This window comes from Penicillium crustosum, assembly GCF_028827405.1.
Source record: "Penicillium crustosum strain IBT 35664 chromosome Unknown utg000001l_segment0_segment0, whole genome shotgun sequence".
NCBI classification, from domain to species: domain Eukaryota; kingdom Fungi; phylum Ascomycota; class Eurotiomycetes; order Eurotiales; family Aspergillaceae; genus Penicillium; species Penicillium crustosum.
In genome coordinates this window covers 825,445-849,106 of record NW_026623122.1, presented here as the reverse complement: position 1 = coordinate 849,106, position 23,662 = coordinate 825,445, and the positions used below count along the sequence as shown (strand labels likewise).

Here is a 23,662-nt window from a genome sequence, read left to right as displayed (position 1 = left end):
CAACCTTTCTCTCAACTTTGATTTGCTTTGTTCTATTCTTCTTCGACATCCTTCCTTTTAGGTGACTTCTGCCGCTGCTCATTGGCACCTCATCTATTTTCATACACGGATTATCACCTTTCGTCTGAACTCGTCCGACCTCATCCACCTGACACAAATTCAGCACGAGATTTGACTTCGACCCTTGATCTCTTTCTTTTCCACACTTTCCACTTTCCACGCTCCACTCTCCACTCTCCATATCTTCATATCTTCATAAAGATTCACAGTGAAAAAGGTAAAATATTACAGCTGACTTCTCAAAGGATAAAATCTGTCTGGGCGGCGGGAGCATCGATTGCAGAAAAGAGTCTTGGTAAGGACGATCGAAGATGGTCCCTAAAATATATACGTGCTAACCCCACGCATTCTTTAGACGATCATGTCTCACTTTCGCTTTCAATATGGACATCGGCTTAAGGAGCAGATCAAGCCAGTTAATCCAGAAATCCGCCAGTACTTCGACCCAGATCTACCAATCTATGGGCCTTGGAGACTTTGGCAAACCAAGCCAGAACTTCCCTCGACTGAAGAAATCCTCGGAACAGATATACCGGGAAAAGTTGTTGCTCTCACCCCCAATTGCATTTTGGAACCCTGGACTTCCAAGGAGAAATACCTAGAGGCCCATTATTCATTGATCCGAGAAGATTCGGTGGCACCACTTCGAAATGCTGTAGCCAGGGTTCGCGCTGATCCTTCTATGATAGATACCCCTGATGTTTCCATCTATGAGAAGGTGAGTGAATCCTTTCTCTTTAGACTTTATAGATTATGATTCTTATACTCTTTCTCCTCAAAGGTCTTCGTTGTCGGTGTTACCCTAGCCCGCGCGGGCTTGGCGTTACATATTCAATTCTCTACTCGCCGCGCGGGCAAGAACATTTCCTGGACATACTCCAACCGGCTTAATCCTGGAACAATTGTCGCCCTGACCCCTAAGCGCAATGCCTTCTCGAGCAAATGTGTTGTCGCCGTCGTGGCCTGTCGGTTGCTGGAAGCGGTTGAGAAAGACCCCCCGAGGTCGACCTCTTTTTGGCCTCGGCTGGAGATATCGAGGTTGATCCACAGTAAGTAATAACATGGCCGTGTGGTTGTGTAAAATATGATGATACTGACTATTATATCTCACTAGACAAGAATGGATCATGGTTGAGGCTCGAGCAGGATATTTTGAGGCAAATCGGCACACCCTAACAGCGTTGCAAAAGTTGTCAAAAGAAAGGTCGGGGAACAAACCAGTCTTACTGTTATTGAAAGGATAATCTAACATTATCTAGTTTTCCATTGAACGAACAAATCTGCAGCCTGGAAAAAGACATTAATGCACCAGAATACATTAACACCGCGCCATCCATGGACTTCACGCCATTGTCTGAATCCTCTGCACTTGATGTCACCAAAAAATACGACATCCTCGAGCGATGGCCCTCCCAGCCAATGGGACAGTTAGATAAATCACAATGGTCAGCGTTGAATCAAATGTTGACTAAAAGGCTGGCCATAATTCAGGGCCCCCCTGGAACAGGCAAGACATTTACCTCCATAGCTGCTTTAAGAATGATGCTCTCAAACAAAGATCCAAAGGAGCCACCTATCATTATTGCTGCTCAAACTAACCATGCTCTTGATCAACTGATAAAGCATATCTCGGTGTTTGAGAAAAACTACGTCCGGCTGGGCGGAAGAACTTCCCATCCTGAAATCCGGAAGCGCACCCCTTATGAGATCAGACAAAACCAGGGTCTATTGACAATTGAAGGAGGTTTGATGACTCCAATGAGAAAGAAACAGAACAAACTCGCGGCTGAGCTTGATAAACTTCTAACACCACTTGCACCATCAAACAACAGCAAGCCTTTTGCGGCATCGTTATTTTTGGACCATGATCTTTTGAGCCAAGACCAGGTTGATTCCCTGCAAGAAACAGCAAATAAATGGCAGCAAGCCAACACTCGTGCAAGTACCGATCCCCTGGCGGCTTGGCTTGCAGACTGCGTGAGGGGGTTCGACTCTGAATACGCCGGTGACTTTGGGTTCGCTGACGATGATATTGATCTGGAGTATGAGCAGCTGAAGGAGATCGAAGTGGAACATGGAAAATATGAAGATGACTGGTCGTCTTTCAAGACACGTTTTTTCCCATTATCGCCTGGTCTTTGCAGCTCCAGCAGCGCCAAAATCTCTCGGGCAACTGTTGAAAACCTGCTAAAAGAGAGGGACTTCTACAAGGTTCCCAAGAGATATCGCGGTGCCGTTTACGACTACTTGCGTGGGAAGCTAATAACTATCCTGGGAGAACATGTGCAGCGCCTCGCTCGAACTTACCAAGGCTGCGCTACCAATTTTCAAATCGGTAGATTTGAACGTGACTACTGTATTCTCCAAGAGGCAAAGATTATCGGGATGACTACCACTGGTCTAAGCAAATACAGAGGGCTAGTTTCGAGTTTGAATCCCCGGGTCATCTTGATTGAGGAGGCAGCGGAAGTACTCGAGGCCCCAGTTGCAGTCGCTTGCCTTCCATCACTTCAGCATCTTATTCTAGTTGGTGATCACCAGCAGCTCAAGGGTCAATGTGCTGACTATGATCTCACCGGTGATCCTTTTCACCTCGATGTCTCTATGTTTGAACGTCTGATATTAAACAAAATGCCGTACTCTATGCTTCAAGAACAAAGACGAATGGTGCCAGAAATCAGAAAGCTCGTGGCTCCCATATATGGGGATATTCTTCGTGACCATCCGTCAGTTGAGGATCATCCTTTGGTTCCTGGTATGGGAGATAAACGATCCTTCTTTTTCGACCACACCGCACACGAAAGCAACGACAGTCTGTCGTCCAAGGTGAATGACTTTGAGGCATCAATGGTGGTTAATCTCCTTGCCTACCTTGTGATGAACAAAGTCCCAGCAGCTAGTATTACTGTCCTGACATTCTACAATGGTCAACGGAAGTTGATCATGCGAAAGAAGTCACAGAATCAAAACGTCTCCCAGCACTACGTTAACATACTGACTGTCGACTCATATCAAGGAGAAGAGAATGATATTATCCTTCTCTCGCTTGTTCGATCGAATGATCATCGAGGGATTGGCTTTCTCGCACAGGACAACAGAGCCTGTGTTGCCTTGTCCCGCGCCAAATACGGTCTTTACATATTCGGCAATGCACAGTGTGTTAGCAAACACAGCCATTTCTGGCACTCAGTTACAAACGTGATGTCCGAGAATCAACAAGAATCCCGTATTGGCCCCGCTCTGCCTCTGTATTGCACGAGACACAACCAAGAAACCCTCATCCAAAGTGAGTCCCTATCATGTTTGAAAATGCTAATGGAAAAAGAGAAAATCTAATTACTTCTTATAGCTCTCAAGGACTGGAACGCTATTACTGACGGCTGCAACAAGCCTTGTGGCAAGAATTTGCCATGTGGACATCCATGTCCCCGCAAATGTCATGGGTAAGATTTGAAGCTATTCACGGTTTATATGCACCAAAATACTAATACAGTTCGTCATTAGTTCTGAACATGACTGGGTATCATGTAAACAGCGCTGCCTTCAAGTTCGCGAGTGCTGCAACACGCCCTGTATTTGTGTGTGCTCTCCACCGCACACTCATGATTGCTACTGTGGTATGGGCAAGGAGAGCAAAACCCAGATCTTTGACGCCGGATCAGACTGGGATGACTTTGACCACGATGATGATGATCGCGACGAAAAGGTCGGTCCCATAACACGACGCCGAGCCCCAACCCGCGCCGCAACCTCTACCGCAGACGAAGAAGCAAAGCGGCATGTCGAGGGTGTGCGCCGGTGGCAGGCATTTGCACGGGGTGGCGCCGTGCTGGATGATTATCGTCGGGCTGGGCTCGTAGTTGGAGAGAAACGTCTTGGACAAGATGCTACACCAGTCGAACAGAGCGTCGCCGCTCCGATCGAAGGACAATTAATCAACTTTGACGATGATGACGAAGACCGTCAGGAAGTTCCGGTTACGGAAGAAATTCGGCCTGCTGCCCTGCCCATTGAAGACCTGCTTACATATGATGGAGCTGATGATGGTCTGGGCGAGGCTATGAATGAATTACAAGATACCCTTCCCACTCTGCTTGGAAAGGACCTGTTGACCTTTGAAGAGCATGATGACTCTCGGGCTGGGGGTGCGAGTCCAGGGGAAGATCAACTTACTGTCATGGTTCGGAATAACGATAATTTGACCACAAGTCCGAGCCCAGTCGACGTCTTACTCACTCCTACGGTTGAGCAAGACGTAATCCCTCCCATGGAAGGGCGGCTGATCGAGCTCTCCTAGATCGGTGGCAGATGTCACTTTGCTGCGCTCTTTTCCTTTACTGGGCCTACGGGTGAGGGTGATGGTGAGCTCAGTGGTGGAATTGATGACTTAGGAGGAATAATGAAAACAGGAGAAAGACGGTCAAAAGGCATTCGTGGGTGAGAGCTGAATTTACAAAAATGGAAAATAGAAAAGCACAAAAAGATGGCGATGCGCCACAGTCAAAGGCATAGATCGACAACACAATGCCTTCGAATCATTACTAGCTGTAATTCAATGTAGTCTGTGATATTCGGCTCTTGAATTAGTTGTAGATGTTTAGAAAAGTCACTTAGGATCATGAGATCATGAACACATTATATTCCAACAAGCCTCAATATATACAAACGCCAAAGACATAATATCAACATCAAATCATAGTTATATACTGTTCCAAGCTCTGTCCCAGGACATTAATAAATGGCCACTGAGTATTTGTTCCAAACAACCTAGCCCAAAGCTTGAGAACGGCCAATCCCAAAGAGGCCGGTTCCAGATCTGGCGGCGCCTCACCGTCATCCGTATCAATAGACGAATAAGCCTCTTCAATAATACAGCGGGTCCACCGTAGAATGCGAGTTTCGTTTTCTGTATCATGATTGTTAGCTAGTAACACACATAGGGCAGACATAGCATCGACATACCACTCAACGACTGGTCCGGTCCCGCCTCTGCAATGGTAAACAGCCATTTGCTTAGTAACACTGCACATTCAATACTAGCCAGCGAGTGCCGCACGCTCCAGAAGAAAGCTTGGCTGCGAGCAATGTGGTCTATTCCTAGACGGACGGGGATACTGAGAGCATGAGCGGCGTAGATAAGTGCCGGAATGAGACGGTAGCTTCTTTCTGGGCGTGGGGAGCGGCGAAGTGCGCTGGCTATTATTGTCGGATCGCGGGTTTCTAGGCGGCGATGAGGACCGAGATTTAGAGATAGACGGACGTAGGCGAGTCCTAAGAAGGCGCTGGAGGTGAATGGGATTGGCCCATTTGCGTTGTGTGGGTCTAGACTGGATTCTGGGGCTTGTTGCCACACGGAGGTCCAGGAGCGGAGGGCTCGTCTGTGAATTAAATAGTTAGAGGTGGATCTACTGAAGACTTGTGTGTAGGGGACTTACTCTAGTTTATTCAGTTCCTCTGTTGGGAGGGTTGTGGAGTGGTTGCCGTTCGGTAACGATAGCTCGCTCACGAGGTGGATCCGTTGCAGGAGTCCGTGCAAGAGGATGTAATTACCCAGTGGAGCCGGGATGGGGTCTAGTGGTTTGGCCGATCGGGACTTTTGTAAGAGGAGGGTCAATGCGTCCTGGAAGAACAACTGCTGGGGACCTCGTTCTCGCTGAGCTGCTTCCCACTCCGCAGCGGTGCTAGCGGTCCATTCGACGGTAGAACACGGGAGACGCAAGTGTATCTCATTGCTGCGCAAAGATGGATAAGCATTGTATGCGATGCTGTGAACATGGATAAAGCAGAACGCAATCAACTTTGTGCGTCGGCCGGATTCTTGGTCCGCCCATTCGTACCAGTCGAGTGGTGCACGTGGATCAGAGCGTGTTGTATCTTCCGTCAACCCAGCCTCGCGGAGGTGCCGGACCAACAAGCCCTGAAGATGGAATGCTTCTTGCACCAGTCTCGCGTTTTCCCACGTGGAGTAGCCCATCAGAATAAGGAGACAGCGAGTTATTTCGATCTGCTTCCAAACGGCAGTTCTTTCCGCTGTTACCTGTGGTTGCGTGAGGGATTGATCACCAAAGTTAGAATAAGGAGATATCCCTAGCGGTATTTGAGAGCCTGGATTGTAGTTTGGCTTAGCCGGGAAACGGGGCTCTCTAGACATCCGTTCAAATAGAACTGCCTTGGAAACGTGAAATATTCTTTCTGCGTTGCGGTGCTCAAATCTGTACTGGGCTCCGATCGTCATGATGGCAAGAACCACTTCGGGGGCGCGTTCATTGATATGAAAAGTTGGGATATGCATAAAGGGAAGATGTGGGTGGAATCCTTCAAAATAGGAAGTGAGGTATCGAGTCAATGTGTGACGAGATGGCAATACGAAGTCCGGAATGACATGGCGAAATTCTTCGAGAGATGCCGCAAGCCGAAACCGCTGGTCTTCGGTGACATTGAATCGTGATGTCTTCTTTGCGCTTTGGGGCGGTTCTGGAACAATATCAGTAATCTAGAGAATTGTGGCAATATAAGGTGCTAGTTACCAGAATCAGAGAGAGTGCCGAGGCTTTGGTCGCCCCTTGGCACAGAGGGAAGCCATGATCTAAATGGTGAGTCTCCTCGAGAACCTTCTCCGCTTCGTCGTGGCCGCTCATTGTGCTCTTGGGTGTGTCGACCTGTCTCTCTTACTTCTTCCAGGTTAACCTCCTGTGTCTGAGATGTTTCGCCTTCGCTGGGGACCCATTCCCCTGGCAAGCCAATCGAATCCAAGAAATGGGTGAATTCCTGGAAATGATTCAGATCTTCGGGTAAGTAGGGCATCGGTTGTCCTATTTTTGTGTCAGATCAATAGATTTCCAAGAATAGGAGTCAATGCGAAAGATCGTTTACGAAAGAGAAGGGTATTGCATGTTGCACAGGGCATTAGGAAGTATATACTTGAACAACTATCATCAAAAACATACCTGTAGGTCTGTAATCGCCTGGAAGAAGCAGCTGGGCAGCTTGAAGCATATCCGGATCGTGCACCATACCCGTATGGGGATCAATGGCTGGGTTTGGAGCCCCTGCAGTAGGGGCAGGAAGCATGCCGGCATTGTGATTTGGATCTAAATATGGCGTGTTTTGTGCCCCAGCCCATTGGTGCACAGCCGATGATCCTGCAAGGGTTTCCACGGGTAAGGGCCTAGTTGGTGTATCATATTGCGGCGGGATGGGTGCAGGATGATGCGTCGGCTGGAAATCCGACTTCGTCGTTGGCTCGGGCGGCGTCGGTGAGGTCAGCCCATCTTGATGTGAGATGCGTGTGTGACGCTTCAATAGATCCCTTCTAGTAAAGGCCGCCCCACAGAAGCAAATAAACGGCTTCTCCTTGGTGTCTAGTTTACCGGGTTAGCATTAGCTGCGGGGATCTCCCCGGAAATTGCTTACGGGTGCGAATGTGTCGCTCCAAATGTTCAGTCCGTCGGAAACTCCGACCGCAGTGTATACAGATACGTGCCCTTGCTCCACGAGCACCCCTGTGCGGCTGGGGTGATGGGGACATTGAAACATTGGGGGGATATGGAGAACTGGTTTGGAGAAGAAAAGGCCTGGGGGTTGAACAAGTGGATGTCGACGTGAGAGATTCGACCCCAACTGCTCCAAATCGGGGCCCGCCGGGATTGTCGGCCCGCGATAAGCGATAAGGGTGGGCCCATTTGGAGAGAGGCAGGAGGTATACCTAGGTAGAGCTTACATCGTTCACATTCAGATATATTCACATTTATTCTGGTGGTTTATGATTATTTGATCTTGTCAAGATGGCCCAATTAGCTCTCAATATGTTTCCTGGTGTTGCAGTAGTCACTGGTGCAGGTGGAACTGGTAAACCAAGCACCCGCAATATTGATATCCGTCACTCACATAACAAACAGGAATCGGCGCCGCAACTACAAAAGCCTTCGCTGCAGCTGGCTGTGCGCGAATCGCTATCACAGACCTTAATGAAGAATCCCTGCAACAAACGGCAAAGGTCATCACCTCAACATACCCAGAAGTACGGCTGCTAGTAATGGCCGGGGACGTGGCAGATAACCAATTCGCGGATGCATTTATCAATGCGGTTGTACAAGAATTTGGACGAGTGGATTATGCCGTAAACTGTGCAGGAGTCCTTGGCAAGCCTATGCGCTCGGCAGAGATGTCGCTTGAGGAATTCGACCGCGTCAATAACATCAATTACCGAGGCTGCTGGCTCTCATCTCGGGCAGAGCTTAGGCAGATGGTCACACAAAGTGGACTCCCTAGCCATGATTCGAATCGCCCACCTCAACGCGGTGCTGTGGTAAATGTTTCCAGTCAACTTGGCATTGTCAGTCGCCCGGGTGCTCGTAAGTGCTTTTTTCTCTACCCATGAAACGCATTATTGAGTTTGTGATAGCTGCATACTGTGCCTCGAAGGCTGCTGTCATTGGAATGACACGTGCGGATGCCATCGATTATTCCAGAGATGGGATTCGAGTCAACTGTGTTTGCCCTGGCGTTATTGAAACGCCACTAGTAATGGAAAAGCCTGAGGTCCGTGAGGCCATCATGCCAGCAGTGGAGACTGCACCAATGAAGAGAATGGGTCAGCCGGCAGAAGTCGCTGATGCTATTCTTTTCTTGTGTTCAACACAGGCATCGTTTGTTCAGGGCCATGCCATGGTGGTTGATGGTGGATATATAACTGTCTAGCTACACTATACGTTGAGATGACAGGATATTGATAACACAATTCTAATATTTGAATGCGACAGATGCAAATTAGTATCTAGTTCTTATCTGTAGAGTAATGCATCTTCTTCCAGTCAAAATGAGTATCCCAGGAATGTCCAGCCCGCAAAACCTTCTCCTCCTGCCACAATCCACCAACGATCTGCATCCCAACTGGCAGCATAATCTGGTTATCTTCCTTTGCTGGAGCAAACCCGATGGGTATTGATAGTGCCGGGTGGCCCGTCACGTTGAATATAGCAGTGTTGATTGTAAGACCCATGCTAGGCTTGAGGGAATCCAGCGGGAGTTCTCGCTTTCCATGTCGAGGAGCAACAACCGGCGTTGTAGGCATTACCAAGATATCATACTTCTCAAACAGCTTTTCGTACTTGTCACTGATCAGTCGTCCGATATTGGCAGTCTTTCCGTAGAGATCAGGGAATTGTTGCGTTAGATATAGACCGTTAATGATAACGTTCTTTGTGGATGGGAACGCTCTCTGGAAACCACCATCAGTCCATGGAAGCCGTGCGCGCTCCATGTCAGTCATGTAAAGCCCTCTTCGGCCTGTGTTCTGGCCCAAAAGAGTCTGCGCCCCGGCAATTCGCTGCTGGATAGTCCAGATCGCGGGTCCGTGCAAATGCTCTGGCAGAGATATTTCCTCAATTGTCGCACCCAGATCTTTGAATTTCTGGGTAGCAATCAATACTGCGTCCTTGACATGTGGGTCTACTGCGCTGTGCTCAAATCCTTCCACAAGAATGCCGACCTTGAAGCCGTCGAGCGTGTTCGGATCCTGCTGAAGAGTCTCCGCGAATTTGGTAGAGCCTGGCTTCGGGCTACCGACAGCCCGATCATCAATGCCGTCATACCCACTGATAACATCTAAGCATGCTGCAGCCTCGAGTGTTGTTCGGGATAGTGGGCCAGCGTGGTCATTCATGGAATCGCCGCTAGCAATCCCAGTGAAGGGAACGCGGCCATGAGTGGGTTTAAGCCCAACGCCTAGAAGCAAGTTAGCTTGTGGCACATTTATCCTCAAGTAAGAAAGACATCTTACATCCACAAAATGACGCGGGCACGCGTATACTGCCACCCTGGTCACCACCAATAGTGATGTCCACTATGCCGGCGGCAACCAGTGCGGCACCGCCAGAGGTACTCCCGCCCGCTGAATAACCCTGGGCATTTGGATTCTCCACTGTACCCTGGGCACTGGTATACGAAGACGTAGAGTGACACATATTTTCACAAGTCGACGTCCCATGAATATCGGCGCCCGCCTCAAGCAATCGCGTTACGACTGTCGCATCCGTACTCGGTGTCCAAGAAGGAATGATATCACTTCCCAGAAGCTGTGGCACGCCGGCAACTGCAATGACATCTTTCAAACTGATGGATTTACCTGCCAGAGGCCCTCCCTGGGGATTACCCCGGATAAGAAATCGGTGTGCCCATGCTTGCCCGAAAACTTGTTCTTTTTCGCTTGGTCGGCGCACATCCTCGCGTGGATACTTAGTCTGATCGGGGACTGGTTGATAGTCCGGCAATGCAGCTACGCTTTCGGCGCAGTCATGGACTGCTGCTAGAAGGGTGTGGAAATCTTGTGCCTCGGCTGGGTCGATGGTCAGACCGTATGGTTTAAGGAGGGCTTCCGCATCGCCCGGTTTGACGGGGTTGCTCCTATAACAACTGTCAGTATACGAAAAAATCACCATATAAGGTAACACTTACTCTGAAATACTTGTGAAAAGAACTGACATGGTCACTCTTTGACGCCGTTGGATATCCTCTGGATAGTATCTTTCTCTGGATAGTATCTTTGGGGGATGTCGCAGTTTATGAGTGGTCGGTCCCCTATTGTTGTCGTAATCCTTTCCGAGTTCATCGTGATTTTCTCCAACGCTATATAATCTTGGAGTCCATTAAACTGGGTCTCGTTGTCTCACTGGAGACAATGACTGCCTACCCCAACATAACCCCAACTGTGTTGGAGACATCTCGGAATTGTGGATGGAGTTCACTAAGGGGAGAGATAACGAATGTTGTAAATTAAGAAATGTAAATCATCGTGTAAATCAGTGTATCAGTCAATCAGTATATCAGTAAAGCGAAATTGTTGGTGGGTGATCAACAGGTGAGGGGTTCACCTTCCCCGCATTCATTGGTTTAAAAGCCGAACGTCTCCCGGTAATCAACAGAGTTAGAATTGTAACAATTGATCATTCACAATGGCACCAAAGCGAGTTCTTATTACATATGGTGTGGATGTTGATGCTGTAGCCGGCTGGCTAGGCTCGTATGGTGGAGAGGATTCCACAAATGATATCAGCAGGGGTAAGGTCCAGTGTCTTCTCTCTGGAATTATCCTCTCTAACTATGACATAGGATACTGGGCAGGAACAATCGGAACCCAGCGATTGTTGAAGCTGTTTAAGAAATATGACATTAAAACAACATGGTTCATCCCCGGCCACTCCCTCGAGACCTTCCCGGAGGACATGGCCGCAGTCCGGGACGCAGGCCACGAGATCGGCCTACACGGATATTCCCACGAGAACCCGACAGATATGTCTATAGAGCAGCAGCGCGATGTGCTCGACAAAACGTATCGGATGTTGACCGAGTTCGCTGGAAAGCCCCCACGAGGAAGCGTGGCACCATGGTACGACTATCTTTGATTTGGGATTCATCGAAGGGTGCTAATCGAATACAAATAGGTGGGAAACAAGCAAAGAAGGCGCCCAGCTTCTCCTCGACTACGGTATCGAGTACGATCACAGCATGAGCCACGAGGACTGTCAGGCTTACTACCTCCGAACCGGCGACAGCTGGACTAAGATCGATTACAAGCAGAAAGCTGAAACTTGGATGAAGCCCCTTGAGCATGGATCTCAGACAGGGCTTGTTGAAATCCCTTCCAACTGGTACATTGATGATCTACCGCCGATGATGTTCATCAAGAACGCGCCTAATAGCCATGGCTTTGTCAACCCGCGGGACGTGGAGGATATCTGGCGCGACCATTTCGATTACTTCTACCGCGAGTATGATGAGTTTATCTTCCCGATTACTATCCATCCAGATGTTTCGGGAAGGCCTCATGTGCTATTGATGCATGAAAGGTGCGTTGTGATGATAACTTTGTGCGGAATATGACTGACCTTCCATAGGCTTATTGAACATTTCAAGAAGCACGAGGGTGTTGAATTTGTGACGATGGAACAGGTTTGTGATGAATTCAAGAATAAGAATGCTCCCCCACCTGGGGCCTTGATGCCCGCAAAGGCTGGTTTGATGTTAGAGAAGTGAAATCTAATTTGAGGTATAACAATCCAGCGCAATAGTCGTCAACTTCTCAGGTTGTAACTCACTAGTGGCTCCTAGTAACTTATAGTAGTAGGTCAGTATTACTATATACTACTAGTAATAGCTAGGAATAACTACAATCCTACTAGGTGTCTAATTAACCAGTAATTACCCATCCTATTTAGAGAAATATAAAAATTAAGATTATATATAGTGATATAATATATAAGGTATAAGTAGAATATATTAGTACAGATTGGACAAATACTCAATACTAATAGAGCCTGCCATACTAGGAAGATAATATTGATTGGGTGATATAAATTGAATGCTTTTTCTCTCGGGAAAACTAGAATGGAGCCCACGCATCGAGATGGCCCGTTTCATCACAGTTTTGGCTTTTTACCGATTCTTGTAACTGACACGACATAGCTTCCGGCAAAGCGGAACAAGGAATTCAGCCAAGAGAGAATATAGCAAAAGAATATCAGTAACGGTGACGTGCATGGGTGGCTGTTGGAAAGAGTCGCGTAGGACAAGTTGATTAGATTCAAGCCAACATTGACACGCAAGAAATTCGCATACGATCGAACTAGTTTGAGGTCTTGACCATCATAGGTGGTTAGCGGCATCGTATCCAACGAACTACCCAGAAGTTATATATCTTGTGGATGCTTCAATCTAAGACCGCCATAATGGCCTGCTCCATATAAAAGTGCATAGTATCGTTAGTCAGCTGTGTCCTCATACCTAGATAGATTGTTAAAATAGCGGAGTTTGTCATTTTTAGTCAGTTAGAGAACCTTAAAAATACCTACCTAGGTTATTCCCCACTTGATTTTCGGGAGCTTGACATTTCTTAATAATCACCACCTAAATGCCCAGGTGGATATGCCACCAGCTAGATTACTAGACATTAGTATTTTAGTAAGTGTTTATAGTAGCAATAGGCTACTTTTTAGATGAAAGTTAAAAATATTAAGAGGTTATCTTTAGCTTCGAGTTACTCTTGAATATATATTCTAGATTAAACAGACATACTTCTAAGGAGCTGTCGAGCATGGTAGATCCACGCCCTAGGCATAGATGAGTCCACAATAAAAGGCAATCAAAGAGTGAGGAAGCAATAGGGAAACACAAGCAATATAGCGAATGGACAAGTACATATATGGAGCAATGGATTAGGATAAACTAGGTAAAAAGCCCAAGGTAGACTTGGAAGGAGTGTAGAGGGCAAACATAGGAGGGGCAAGCAGGCCAATACGAGCGAGGCTCAACGCAAATCTTGGCTAACTTGCTTATAGAATTAATCCAGCCCTCACCTCAGCCACGTGGTAATCTATGGTTGAGCTCCTTCCACTTAGGGACCATCGTTAAGGATAAAACTAGTCATATCGACTGCCCCTTCCGGCTCTTTTGTGAAGAGTTCTACCATTTAGCAGTAGAGATCCGACTTGTCGTCAAAACGACAAGCTCCGTGTTGCCAGCGGGTGTACAACTAGGTTTGTTAGCTCTAGGAACTTCTGTAGTGGTGGTTTCAAACTTACGTTGATGGTGCCACCATCGCCGTAAGACCAGAAGGCGTTGTTTCTGCCCATGTAGAAACAGTCGTAGCTGGAACTAGTTAGTATTTAATCGTACGTTCAGGCATACTCCAAACCTACTCGGTTGATGCCGGCCAAACAGAAAGCTTTTCGCTGTGCAGGCCATAAATGCCTTCTGGGTCCTTGATTCCATAGCCCTTGTTGTAGCAGATTGCAGCCACAGCGGTCTTGGGGTCAGGGTTATGGTCCATCATCCCCTGGGTGACTGAAAATGACTTGTTAGCACTGGATGTCTAGAGGGAGAAATGGCTCTCTTTCTTCTTACCTAGCTGGACGAACTGTTCCCTGGACTAGTTGAGACAGTCAGTTTCCCGTCATATCAAGGCCGAAGCAACAACAAAAACGCAGAGGGAGAAAAAAGAGAGCATATTTGATACCTTATTCCAATTCTTAAGACCCTTCACCTGACTGACAGCGGCAGCACCGGCGGCATAGATTGCCTTCCCGTATGCGACATTGCCAGAGCTTTGAGTGTTCAGGCGCTTAGTCAAAGTTGGATCCGCATTGAACTCCTCCAAAGCCAGTTTGAAGTCGCTCTCAAAGGCGTTCCAGTCGGGCTTGAAGTCATCATCCACAACAGCAGGCCCGCTTTCAAGTCCATCGGGAGCAGGAGCAGCTGCGGCGAAGCCAAGCAGAGAAAGGAAAACGACCTGGCTCAGACGCATCTTGCCAAGTTCGATAATAAGAGTGATTGTAAGGTAAGGAAAAGCTTTGTAGTCTGCTTCTTAGGCTGCGAGGCCGGTATTTATGCACCATTTCTTCCTGTCGACTCCAGGCATGCAATACCGAACTTTGTAAGCTCTTCCCGGATCCCCGGAAGAGCATGCAAACATTCACATCCTCAAAAGGGGCGGAGTAACTTCGTGGAATCCTTCATGTATGGCAATGGGCAAATAAAGTCGCATAATTGATTGGTATGGGCCAATATCAACGTTGCCTAGTTCACGTGTTAGCTCCATAGTTAAATTGAGCGTAAAGTGGGGAATCCTAGGGCCTCACCAAGCCAGCGAGTGAGACACACTATAGTGCAAATCCTTTGGAAAATAATTTCTCTCTCTACCTTCTAGAAGGATTTCCTGACAATTCTCGGGTTCGCGATGGTGTTCTGAGGTGTCTCACTCATGGATCGCGTTGCGAAACTTATCCTATTAGGCGTCGTTATGCCTCAACCATTTCCAGTAAAGTTATTAACATAGGACCCTGGACGCTTGTTGTAGGAAAGGCCTCATTTAGGCACTGGGAACTCTGTCTTCCGTGTACCCCGTGCAAAGATTCACCATACTCATTTCATCCCCCACCCCCCATTTCTTCTCCGAGAATGCTATATAGTAGAGCTGCTTCCTTCCTCCCGTCACTTGTCGTCCTACCTAACCATAAGACCTTTTGACTACCGACTTATTTCGACTCTCACTAGCACATTATTATTACTACCTACCCTTGCTTTACTATCCTTTGCCCGAAGACATGAAGCTATCAATTCTTATCTCTAGTTCGCTTTTGTAAGTCGGGCTTAAGTTAGATCCTAGGTTCCTAGGTTATCAAATTGTGTCCTAACAATCCCTCCAGCTTCGGCGGCGTTCTTGCTGATCTGCACAACTTCTGTGCCTGTGGCAAGCGTCATGGTAGGAACTCTGTCCAAGACGCATATGTGAGTACTAGTATGACTAGGAAATTGCAAGGTTACAGAAGCTAACTTATACTAGTGGGACTTCGACACCGATGCCTCGACTTATGCATGCACCCGATACCGGAACCGCAATACAGGCACGAAAAAATGGGATCAATGCCCTGACTGTGAGGAATCCATTCCCGAGCAACTAATAATGTACTCTTCTAACATGAGATTCACCTGCAGGTAAAATGGATACATACGCTATGGATGGATGGTCTGGCACTCCTTCTTGCTTCTCTTTCGGCTTCCATATGGGTGGGGATGAGTTCGATTACTACTGCGGCTTGAAGGGATTGCAAGGATACTGTAAGAACGCGGACTAGGATATGGGTCAGCAGACTGCAGCAGCACTTCTACGGGATCTTCTCTCTCTCAAAACACATAAATCACAGGTCACTAGATCCAGGCCTGTGCTTCCGGTGTGTGCAGCTAGTGGGATATTCATATGTAATCTAGAGCTCAGTTTTCAGGATATATATCGCGATTTTTGTACTAGCCCACAAAGCTGATTATTCAGTCAGATACTTAAGTGGAACTCAATGAGGTTGAATCTACTAATTAGACTGATTTGAAAATCGGGATATATCTACCCCAACCTCAACCCCAACACAGATAGCTACGAACTACATCCCTCATACCCCAACTATATTCATAAGTATACCTATATACCTACCCCAAATCGAGTGCTAGCGGTTGGCTGCTGTGCGAGTTGGCTATCGCGATGGGGATCTTGGCTTGGCGTGTTTCCTTATCTTGGCGCAGGTGGGCCCCGGGGGAGAGCTTGTGGTTTTGCGCCGGTGCCTGAGTTTGCAGGGATGTAATTCCGTACGGAGTATATTCAGGATGATTGGAGGGGGAATGCGAAGAAGTTCATCTAGTCTCGGCAAAAATCGCAGAATTATCTATTTTGTAGGTATAACTGAGGGGAAAAGGGTCCATGGGGTAACACGGGTGCATAAGGCCATGATCTATTGGTCCATTCTTAAGAGATATAAGACTAGAGGATGCCTTTTTAAAAAGAGGAAGATAAGGGCCTAAACTTTTATACTAAATTAACATTCAACTAATACTATTATAGTCTACTATTATAGTCTACTATCCTAGTCCGACTACTTGAATCACAAAGTGTCTCATGTCTTATGCGAGGGACCTCCGTTTCCGAATCCGAATGCGACTCCACGTGCTCTTTCTCTTTTGATAGTATCTCGCTCTTATTTCGGTTCCCTTTTCCTTCTCTCCTTTACTCTCTTATTCTTATTCTTATTCTTATTCTTATTCGTACTCCGTATACATATCCATATCCTCCACCCCAGAGCTTAAACCCCTGGGAAACTGGGAAAGCCTGTCAATCTTATCACCTCCCCACCCGCAGCCATCACCATATCCTATCATCACATCATTTGCGAAGATGGCCCGCAAACTGGCCCTGCTCTTCATATTAATGCACTCACTCCAAATCCTCGCACTACCAACTCCCTACGAAAACTCAATCGCATTCAAATCACTGGTGTCAACAAATACCTACAACAACCGATACTACTTCCCGGAAACCCTACCTGATCAAGATGAACTCGCAGCAATGTTGAAAGAAACAGCCATGCGCGAAGCAGGATTCGTACCCTCATCAAACGGCTCACCACCAAACCCGAAGCCGAAATCAAGGGATCATAAAATGGAGACGGAGACGGAGCTTCGCAGATCACCGGTTACGGATACGGATACAGCGATCGGCACGGATGAATCGGGACAACCACAGCCGGATTGGCACACAACTCAGAACACAAAGCTGAGGCAGTCCCAGTCCCAGTCTCAGTCTCGGCCCTGTCTGAAAGAATCTATCGTGGCCGCGTTTGCATCAGACAACTACCCGATTTACTGGCCGCCGTTTGGATTCTTCGTTGTTTCAGCTGCGATCGTGTGTTTCTTTACCGTTTTGAGGGGGATCCGCGCTAAGAAGTGAGAATGCGACATGTGATTGTTGGATTAATTTTTCCGTTGAAACATTCATCTCACATTACCTTTTTTTCCTGCTCTCGGAATGCGCTTTTCTATGAAGAGAAGCTAGGGATTCTACTACCATGGGATATCCCAGCCTTGGGAGCTCTACCCTTTCTCCACTCGGTCGGAGATTTGGTTCATTATTGTGGGACTTGGACCTAGCAGTCCCGCTCCATTGAATCGATCCCATCCTCGATATGGGATTTCTTCGACGATTTTATGGACATCGACATAGATGGGGGAATAATAGCTCTGGAATCAGGGCTCGGGGGTATATCCTGAGTGGCTCGGTCACTCGTCCGTGACGGCTCGTCTAAATGTCGTGATTCAACTGGAATCACACCATCACCTTCCCACTCTGACTTGCGACAAGCAATGAGAATGTCAATTGAATGGAGGAGATATCGAAGAAGAGAGCTATACGGGCGGAATGGAATGCCGGGCACTTCATGGGACTTGCTGGCCGAAGAAACAGCTTGGGCATTGAAAATGGACAGACATGTTCAGGTTAAAGATACCTCATTCTGTTCTCTGGGATCATCTCCAAATGGATGTTATCGGGTGAGAATATTTTCCAGTGTTAACAATGCCACTGTAGGTTTATTTGGTCTGAATACAAATACGCCGAGAATTGCTATACTAAAAAGGAAGCGCCGTGGACCTGCGTAATGTACCTCATACAAAACTATGAATAGCTCGTCGAGCTAATATTATATTTGGAAAAAGGGATCGTGCATGCGCAATGGAGCAGAAAAAAGGGCAAAAAAACAAAGATGTCACACCAGTGCTAGAGTAAAATAAGCTATAAACAGAACCATAGTAACATTGGAATAAATGATAATGATTACATTGATGTCTCTCTGTCGCTCTCTCTCTTTTTTGCATCCCCGCCCCGAGGAATAAGCGGGGGAAACCAATAACAGGTAATAGACAAAGGTAACAATGGATATGTACGCGAGAGATTCTATAAGATAAGGGGAAAATAAATGGAAAGGGGAACAACAACAGGCGTCGTTGATTAAGAATCATCAACAAGACGCTTCTGCGTCCAAGCACGTTGAGCCCCATCTAGAAGAACATCCATGTTCCCGCTGTTGTCGCACATGCTACGGAACAGGCCGCCTTCTTTGTTGATGAGGTTCCAGGGGTGATCGTACTCGATGACGCGGCCGTGGTCGAGGACAAGAACTTTGTCGTAATCGATGATGGTCTGCAGACGGTGTGCAATTGTGATGATTGTGCTGTTGCTCAGTTCGCGGAGAGTCTCTTGGATCTTGGCGTCGGTGGCATAATCGATGGATGCGGTTGCTTCGTCCATCATCAAAACGCGGGGGTTCTTGAGCAAGGCGCGGGCGAGACACAGGAGCTGGCGCTGGCCTTGAGAGAGGTTGGAACCGGACTCAGATACCTGGCTGTCAAGGTTATTGAAGACGTTTTTGTTGTCGATTACTGTCACTGCGGTGCTGCTCACGCCGTTACCGTTGGCGTTACTTTCAGTCGCGGTGAGACTGCTAGCGGTTGTAGGGGTGGCGGTGCCTGAGACGCTAGATCCGATTAGGTGCACGCGACGGAGGGCTGTGAAGATCTGCTCGTCGCTGAAGAGACCGAATGGATCGAGGTTGCTGCGGAGGGTTCCTGTGAACAGGGTCGGATCCTGAGGAACAATGGTGATTGACTCGCGCAGGTCCCGTAGGCCAATTGACCCGATGTCAACACCGTCGATGATGATCTGACCCTTCTCGGCTTCGAGACCGCGGAAGAGAGCCAGCGCGAGAGAACTCTTGCCAGCACCTGTGCGACCCACAATGCCGACTTTTTCGCCAGCCTTTACGGAGAATGAAACCTCCTTCAGAACTGGGTCCAAATCGGGCCGGTACCGAGTGGTGTAGTTCTTGAACTCGACCGCACCTTGGCTGGGCCAATCAGACCCAGGTCGTGATTCCTCGATGATAGGAGCTGCTTCCTGGTCTACATCAAGATATTCTCTTACACGCTCGACAGAGTTCATGTTTTGCTGGACCTCGGAGTACAGACGCACAAGCCAGAGGACGTTCTCTGTGAATGTAACGGCGTAGGTCAGTGAAAGACCCGCGGCACCTGCATCGATCGTTCCAACGTTCAGCAACACAAAGGTAGCCGAGAAGAAAGAGACCAGAGCACCAGTCCAGTCGACACGGAGAGCGAGCCAGCGGTTGCTAGCCCAGAGGTAGATGTGCGGCCGGTTGTAGGCATTGATGCGGCGGTGGTTGTCGACCACGAAGCGAGGACCATCACCGTAGGCACGAATGGTGACGATACCGTTCAGGGTTTCACCGAACTGCTGGTACAGCGGACTACGCTGCACAGACTCCAGACGTTTGAGGTCTCGGGAAGAGTTCAGATACACTGCACCAAGAGCAGTGTACACCAGGGTGATGAACACACCGGCAATTAAGAATCCCGGTGTGATCCACGAGATCAGAATGACAATCATAACCACAGATGCCAGACTGTGTAACATGCCGATAGCAACAGGAGCAACTTCCTGATCAACAGACTCAACATCCTTGGAGAACCGGTTCATCAGTTGTCCAAGAGGCGTGGAGTCAAAGAATCGGAACTTGGCGTGCATGACCGCCCTGAGAAGACGATCATGAATCTTCCACGATGCATGGAGCGAACCCCAGAACAAAACAGCTTCCCGAGACAAAGAGATTGCGATGTAGAGGAATCCCAGGAGTGCATACACACCCAAGTAATAAGCCACGTTCACCTCACCATCAGCCTCGCTAGCAGAGCTTGCGCCAAGTTGGGGCAGACTCCAGCTGCTCACCCGCCCGACACTTCCAACGTTGAAAGTAGGGGGCTTGAGGTGGGCTGCAGCGGCGTACTGTCCAGCATCCTCAGTCCCATCCTTGGAAGTATGGTAAGAGTTTGCCCACTGTCTAATCCAGAGGTTGGTAGAAACAGAACCCAGTTGCTGCAGACAAAATACAAAAACAGCACCAATCCAATAGTACCACGGGCCCATGGCGCGGAGGTACATGCTGACGGTCGACCACTTGATACTACCAGTAGCCTTGGATTCAGAGAGCTTGGCTTTGTCTTCCTGCTTTCCATTCGGAGTGCCGTTCGAATCTTCATCCTCGGTTTCATGGTCCGATGGGACACGGGAGTGTCCACGGGAGCCGGACCGGGAACCAGGTCGAGACTTGAGGAACTCATCGCCCAATGCACCAGTAGCGGCGACATCGTTGGGACGACCCTGGGCGGAAATTCTGCCGTTCTCAAGTACCACAACATGATCCGATTCGGGAACAGTCAAAGCGACGTTATGTGTTACCAAAATACATGTACGGTTCAACATCAGAGGACCGGTAAGAGCTTCACGGAAGATGTGCTTGGCTGTGTGGGAGTCGACAGCAGAGAGGCAGTCATCTAGCAGCAAGTGGCGGCCACTGCTGTAGACGGCGCGGGCAAGGGAGATTCGCTGCTTCTGGCCACCAGATAAACTGATACCCTTCTCGCCAACAAGAGTCTGATCACCAGCATCAAGAATGGCAAGGTCACGTTCCAGAGCGCAGGCTTTGAGGACTGCACGATAGCGACGCTCGTTATAGGGAGAGGCGAAGATGATGTTTTCCTTTACGGTGTCGTTGACCAACCACGCTTCCTGGGCACAGTAGGCAACACTGTCAACCAGACCAGTTTCAGGGTCCACTGGGAGGTCTGCCCTGTTGGACATTCCACCGGGAAGATGAACACGACCCTCGAGAAGTTTCATTTCTCCGAGCAAAGCCATGAGCAGGGACGTCTTTCCAGATCCAGTAGGTCCAACAATGATGTTAAGCTTGCCGACAAGGAATTCAACGTCGACATTGATCAAACGGAAAGCGTCCAAGTCGGCATCAGCTTCGGTATCTGGAGACTCAGCGGTGGAGCTGTTCCAGGATAGCGTTGCTTTTTCAAGACCAATCTTGGCAGGTGTTCCTGCGGTAGTACTATCACGTAGTTGATCGTATTTGCCTGTTTCCTCCTCGTTCAGGTACTTGTCCACACGGTCTAAGGAAACTTTACATTCCTGGACGTGGGCCACCATATCGGCGAGCTGGTCCAAGGGCACACGCAGCAAAGAGAACATGGACAAGGCAGGGAAAGCGATTGAGGGGGTCAATTGTTTCTTCTCGACCACGGTGTACAAGAAGAAGGACATGAACGTGATTAGAATGGGTGTGCCGTACCAGACGGTTGCGGCGGAGGACCAGAGGATGTAACGCCTGCGGAGGGCTTTTAGTTCGGTTCTGCGCTTCTCGCCGACAATATCCTGGAATCGCTGCTCCCAGGCAAAGTACTTGATGATGCGGATGTTTTGCAGGACTTCATTGGTGGCGTGAATACGGGCATCGGTGCCCTTCAAAATCTGGTTCTGGACCTTGTTGAACTGGCGGGCAATGAAAAGGTTGACAGGCAACATGAGAGCCATCAGAGCGATACCGGCAAATGAACTGAAACCCATGATGTGGTAGAGCAAAGTAATCGCCATTATGATTTGCACTGGCACACTAGCCCACAAGAAGTGAAGATAGGCACCAACCTCGCTTACCTTGAAGGAATCGATCGCCATCAAGTTGATAATTGTGCCAACATTGGCTTGTGTAGGTTCCTCGGCCTCTGCCTCTGGCTTTTTGCCAGCCTCGGCATCATTTCCATTCGTGGCCTTCTTCTTGCGACCGAAGGAAAAGAGCTTTCTTTTCTTGTCCTGGGGCAAGATCGGATCTTCTTTCTTGACAGCCTCCAATGAAGCGCCAGCCTTGCGGCGAAGAGCTTTGGCATAGATTTCACCAATAATGATCGCACGGACTTTTAGGCCCATCTTACGACCAATGTATAAGGCTTGTCCGTCTGCCACACCTTGAACCGCGGCGCAACAGAAAAGCAAAATAGCGAACAACCAAGCCGCATTGGGCGTGGTCGACCGGGGATCTTCCACATACTCAAGGATAGCCTTGAGGAGCAGACTAGGCATGAAAACGAATAGATTGGCGAAGATTGTCCAGGCACCCTGCTTTAGAAGTGTGCCCATGAAGAACCGAATCAGCTTCCATGCCAAAGAGCCTTTCATTTGTCTCTTGCGGAAGTCTGTAAGCACGCGCGAAGCCTTCTGAGACGGAGTCAGGTTCCAAACATCCGCAAGCTCCAGGGGTTGACGATAGCCCTTCATGACCAAAGGGTCGAGCCAGGAAAATGTCGCAAGAGACAACAAACTGGCCATGGGATGTGTCGGAGGCTCCAATCCATCTTCGCGCTCAACCAGAACCGGCTTGTTGCCTCGGCGAGTGGTGAGTGCAATGAGTAGCAGTACCGTGCTCAGAGCGAACTGAACACTACTGAGAATCAGGGCGTTCTGGGACAAGGGGTGGATAATGGCGGATCGGAAGACCATGACGTTGAACAACCACTGGAAGCCGTATAAAATTGCCGTATGGGTCCATAGTCTCGGCGCAGAAGAAAGATCCAGGGTTGATAAGAGGAACCGGACCAACACCAAGAAAAGGATATAACCCCACGATACAAGCCCAGCTACGGCGGGAAGGGTTCCATGTCGGCCCCAGGCGTGAGTGGACAAAATGACGATGTAGAGCGCAACTTGTCCAATCAAAGCTGCGATTTCGAGTAGTACAACGGTTATTTCCCCACGCGGGCGATTGACCTCAACCTGAGATTGTTCATGTTGTACAGCTTGGGATAGTATCGTATCGGACTCGTTTTCCTGCGTCGCACTGGGGACCTCCTCTTCGGAGTCATTGTTCGGGAGGACCTTGTAAGCGACATCTTTTCGGGCGAGGACATATCGATGAGCGAGGCGAATTAGGATCAGCAGCAGCGAAGCGCCGCAGACTGTTAGGGGAAGTATGACCTGAAGAATGCTATTAAGATGTATCATATGATCAGCATAAAATTTCAACGGTCGGGATTGCCATTGGTGTAGACCTACTTGCGCTGGAAGCAACGAGACAGGTCATCGATGGCCCAGACGGGGCCTTGACATTGCGGCAGCATGTTTGACCGCAAAGCTCGCAGAAAACTGAGTCTCTCGGAGCTCACGCGACTCGATCACACAGCTCTTCAGCTGGCGATAGTAATGAATGAGTGATGCGACCGGGATTTGATTATTGTGAACCAACCCTTTAGCGACAATAGTTTACTAGATTGCCGGACAAGGCTGGCATCGCAAGGTCAAGATTGAACTGTGACGCTAGGATGAGGGTTCCGGGTCGAGGGCCGTAGAGGCACAAGAGTAGGAAGAAGTCTACTCAGA

The 23,662-nt window shown here is 48.6% G+C and overlaps 9 protein-coding genes across 9 annotated transcripts; 5 read left to right on the top strand and 4 right to left on the bottom strand.

Moving 5' to 3' along the window:
- Positions 1–421: 421 nt before the first annotated feature.
- Positions 422–4,357, top strand: N7487_000313 (uncharacterized protein; the record flags this gene model as incomplete). The annotated part of the gene is made up of 6 exons (XM_056868062.1): positions 422–778; positions 842–1,109; positions 1,180–1,264; positions 1,320–3,346; positions 3,410–3,503; positions 3,565–4,357. The coding sequence occupies 6 exons, from the start codon at positions 422–424 to the stop codon at positions 4,355–4,357; spliced, it is 3,624 nt and encodes a 1,207-aa protein (XP_056732846.1).
- A 391-nt stretch (positions 4,358–4,748) lies between these two features.
- N7487_000312 (C2H2-type zinc finger protein) lies at positions 4,749–7,588 on the bottom strand (the record flags this gene model as incomplete). Its single annotated transcript, XM_056868061.1, has 6 exons — positions 4,749–4,966; positions 5,023–5,438; positions 5,496–6,534; positions 6,588–6,872; positions 7,008–7,421; positions 7,474–7,588. The coding sequence occupies 6 exons, from the start codon at positions 7,586–7,588 to the stop codon at positions 4,749–4,751; spliced, it is 2,487 nt and encodes an 828-aa protein (XP_056732845.1).
- A 256-nt stretch (positions 7,589–7,844) lies between these two features.
- N7487_000311 (SDR family NAD(P)-dependent oxidoreductase) lies at positions 7,845–8,760 on the top strand (the record flags this gene model as incomplete). Its single annotated transcript, XM_056868060.1, has 3 exons — positions 7,845–7,908; positions 7,959–8,414; positions 8,465–8,760. 3 exons carry the CDS (start codon positions 7,845–7,847, stop codon positions 8,758–8,760), a joined length of 816 nt encoding a protein of 271 aa, XP_056732844.1.
- A 76-nt stretch (positions 8,761–8,836) lies between these two features.
- On the bottom strand, positions 8,837–10,544 carry N7487_000310 (putative amidase; the record flags this gene model as incomplete). The annotated part of the gene is made up of 3 exons (XM_056868059.1): positions 8,837–9,786; positions 9,842–10,464; positions 10,516–10,544. 3 exons carry the CDS (start codon positions 10,542–10,544, stop codon positions 8,837–8,839), a joined length of 1,602 nt encoding a protein of 533 aa, XP_056732843.1.
- Positions 10,545–11,012: 468 nt separating this feature from the next.
- Positions 11,013–12,093, top strand: N7487_000309 (polysaccharide deacetylase family protein; the record flags this gene model as incomplete). Its single annotated transcript, XM_056868058.1, has 4 exons — positions 11,013–11,118; positions 11,170–11,446; positions 11,502–11,906; positions 11,955–12,093. 4 exons carry the CDS (start codon positions 11,013–11,015, stop codon positions 12,091–12,093), a joined length of 927 nt encoding a protein of 308 aa, XP_056732842.1.
- Positions 12,094–13,525: 1,432 nt separating this feature from the next.
- N7487_000308 (uncharacterized protein) lies at positions 13,526–14,359 on the bottom strand (the record flags this gene model as incomplete). The annotated part of the gene is made up of 5 exons (XM_056868057.1): positions 13,526–13,588; positions 13,638–13,704; positions 13,755–13,899; positions 13,960–13,984; positions 14,072–14,359. 5 exons carry the CDS (start codon positions 14,357–14,359, stop codon positions 13,526–13,528), a joined length of 588 nt encoding a protein of 195 aa, XP_056732841.1.
- A 799-nt stretch (positions 14,360–15,158) lies between these two features.
- Positions 15,159–15,689, top strand: N7487_000307 (uncharacterized protein; the record flags this gene model as incomplete). Its single annotated transcript, XM_056868056.1, has 4 exons — positions 15,159–15,193; positions 15,261–15,342; positions 15,398–15,488; positions 15,550–15,689. 4 exons carry the CDS (start codon positions 15,159–15,161, stop codon positions 15,687–15,689), a joined length of 348 nt encoding a protein of 115 aa, XP_056732840.1.
- Positions 15,690–16,774: 1,085 nt separating this feature from the next.
- Positions 16,775–17,326, top strand: N7487_000306 (uncharacterized protein; the record flags this gene model as incomplete). The annotated part of the gene is made up of 1 exon (XM_056868055.1): positions 16,775–17,326. The coding sequence occupies one exon, from the start codon at positions 16,775–16,777 to the stop codon at positions 17,324–17,326; it is 552 nt and encodes a 183-aa protein (XP_056732839.1).
- Positions 17,327–18,382: 1,056 nt separating this feature from the next.
- N7487_000305 (uncharacterized protein) lies at positions 18,383–23,403 on the bottom strand (the record flags this gene model as incomplete). Its single annotated transcript, XM_056868054.1, has 2 exons — positions 18,383–23,270; positions 23,339–23,403. 2 exons carry the CDS (start codon positions 23,401–23,403, stop codon positions 18,383–18,385), a joined length of 4,953 nt encoding a protein of 1,650 aa, XP_056732838.1.
- Positions 23,404–23,662: the final 259 nt, after the last annotated feature.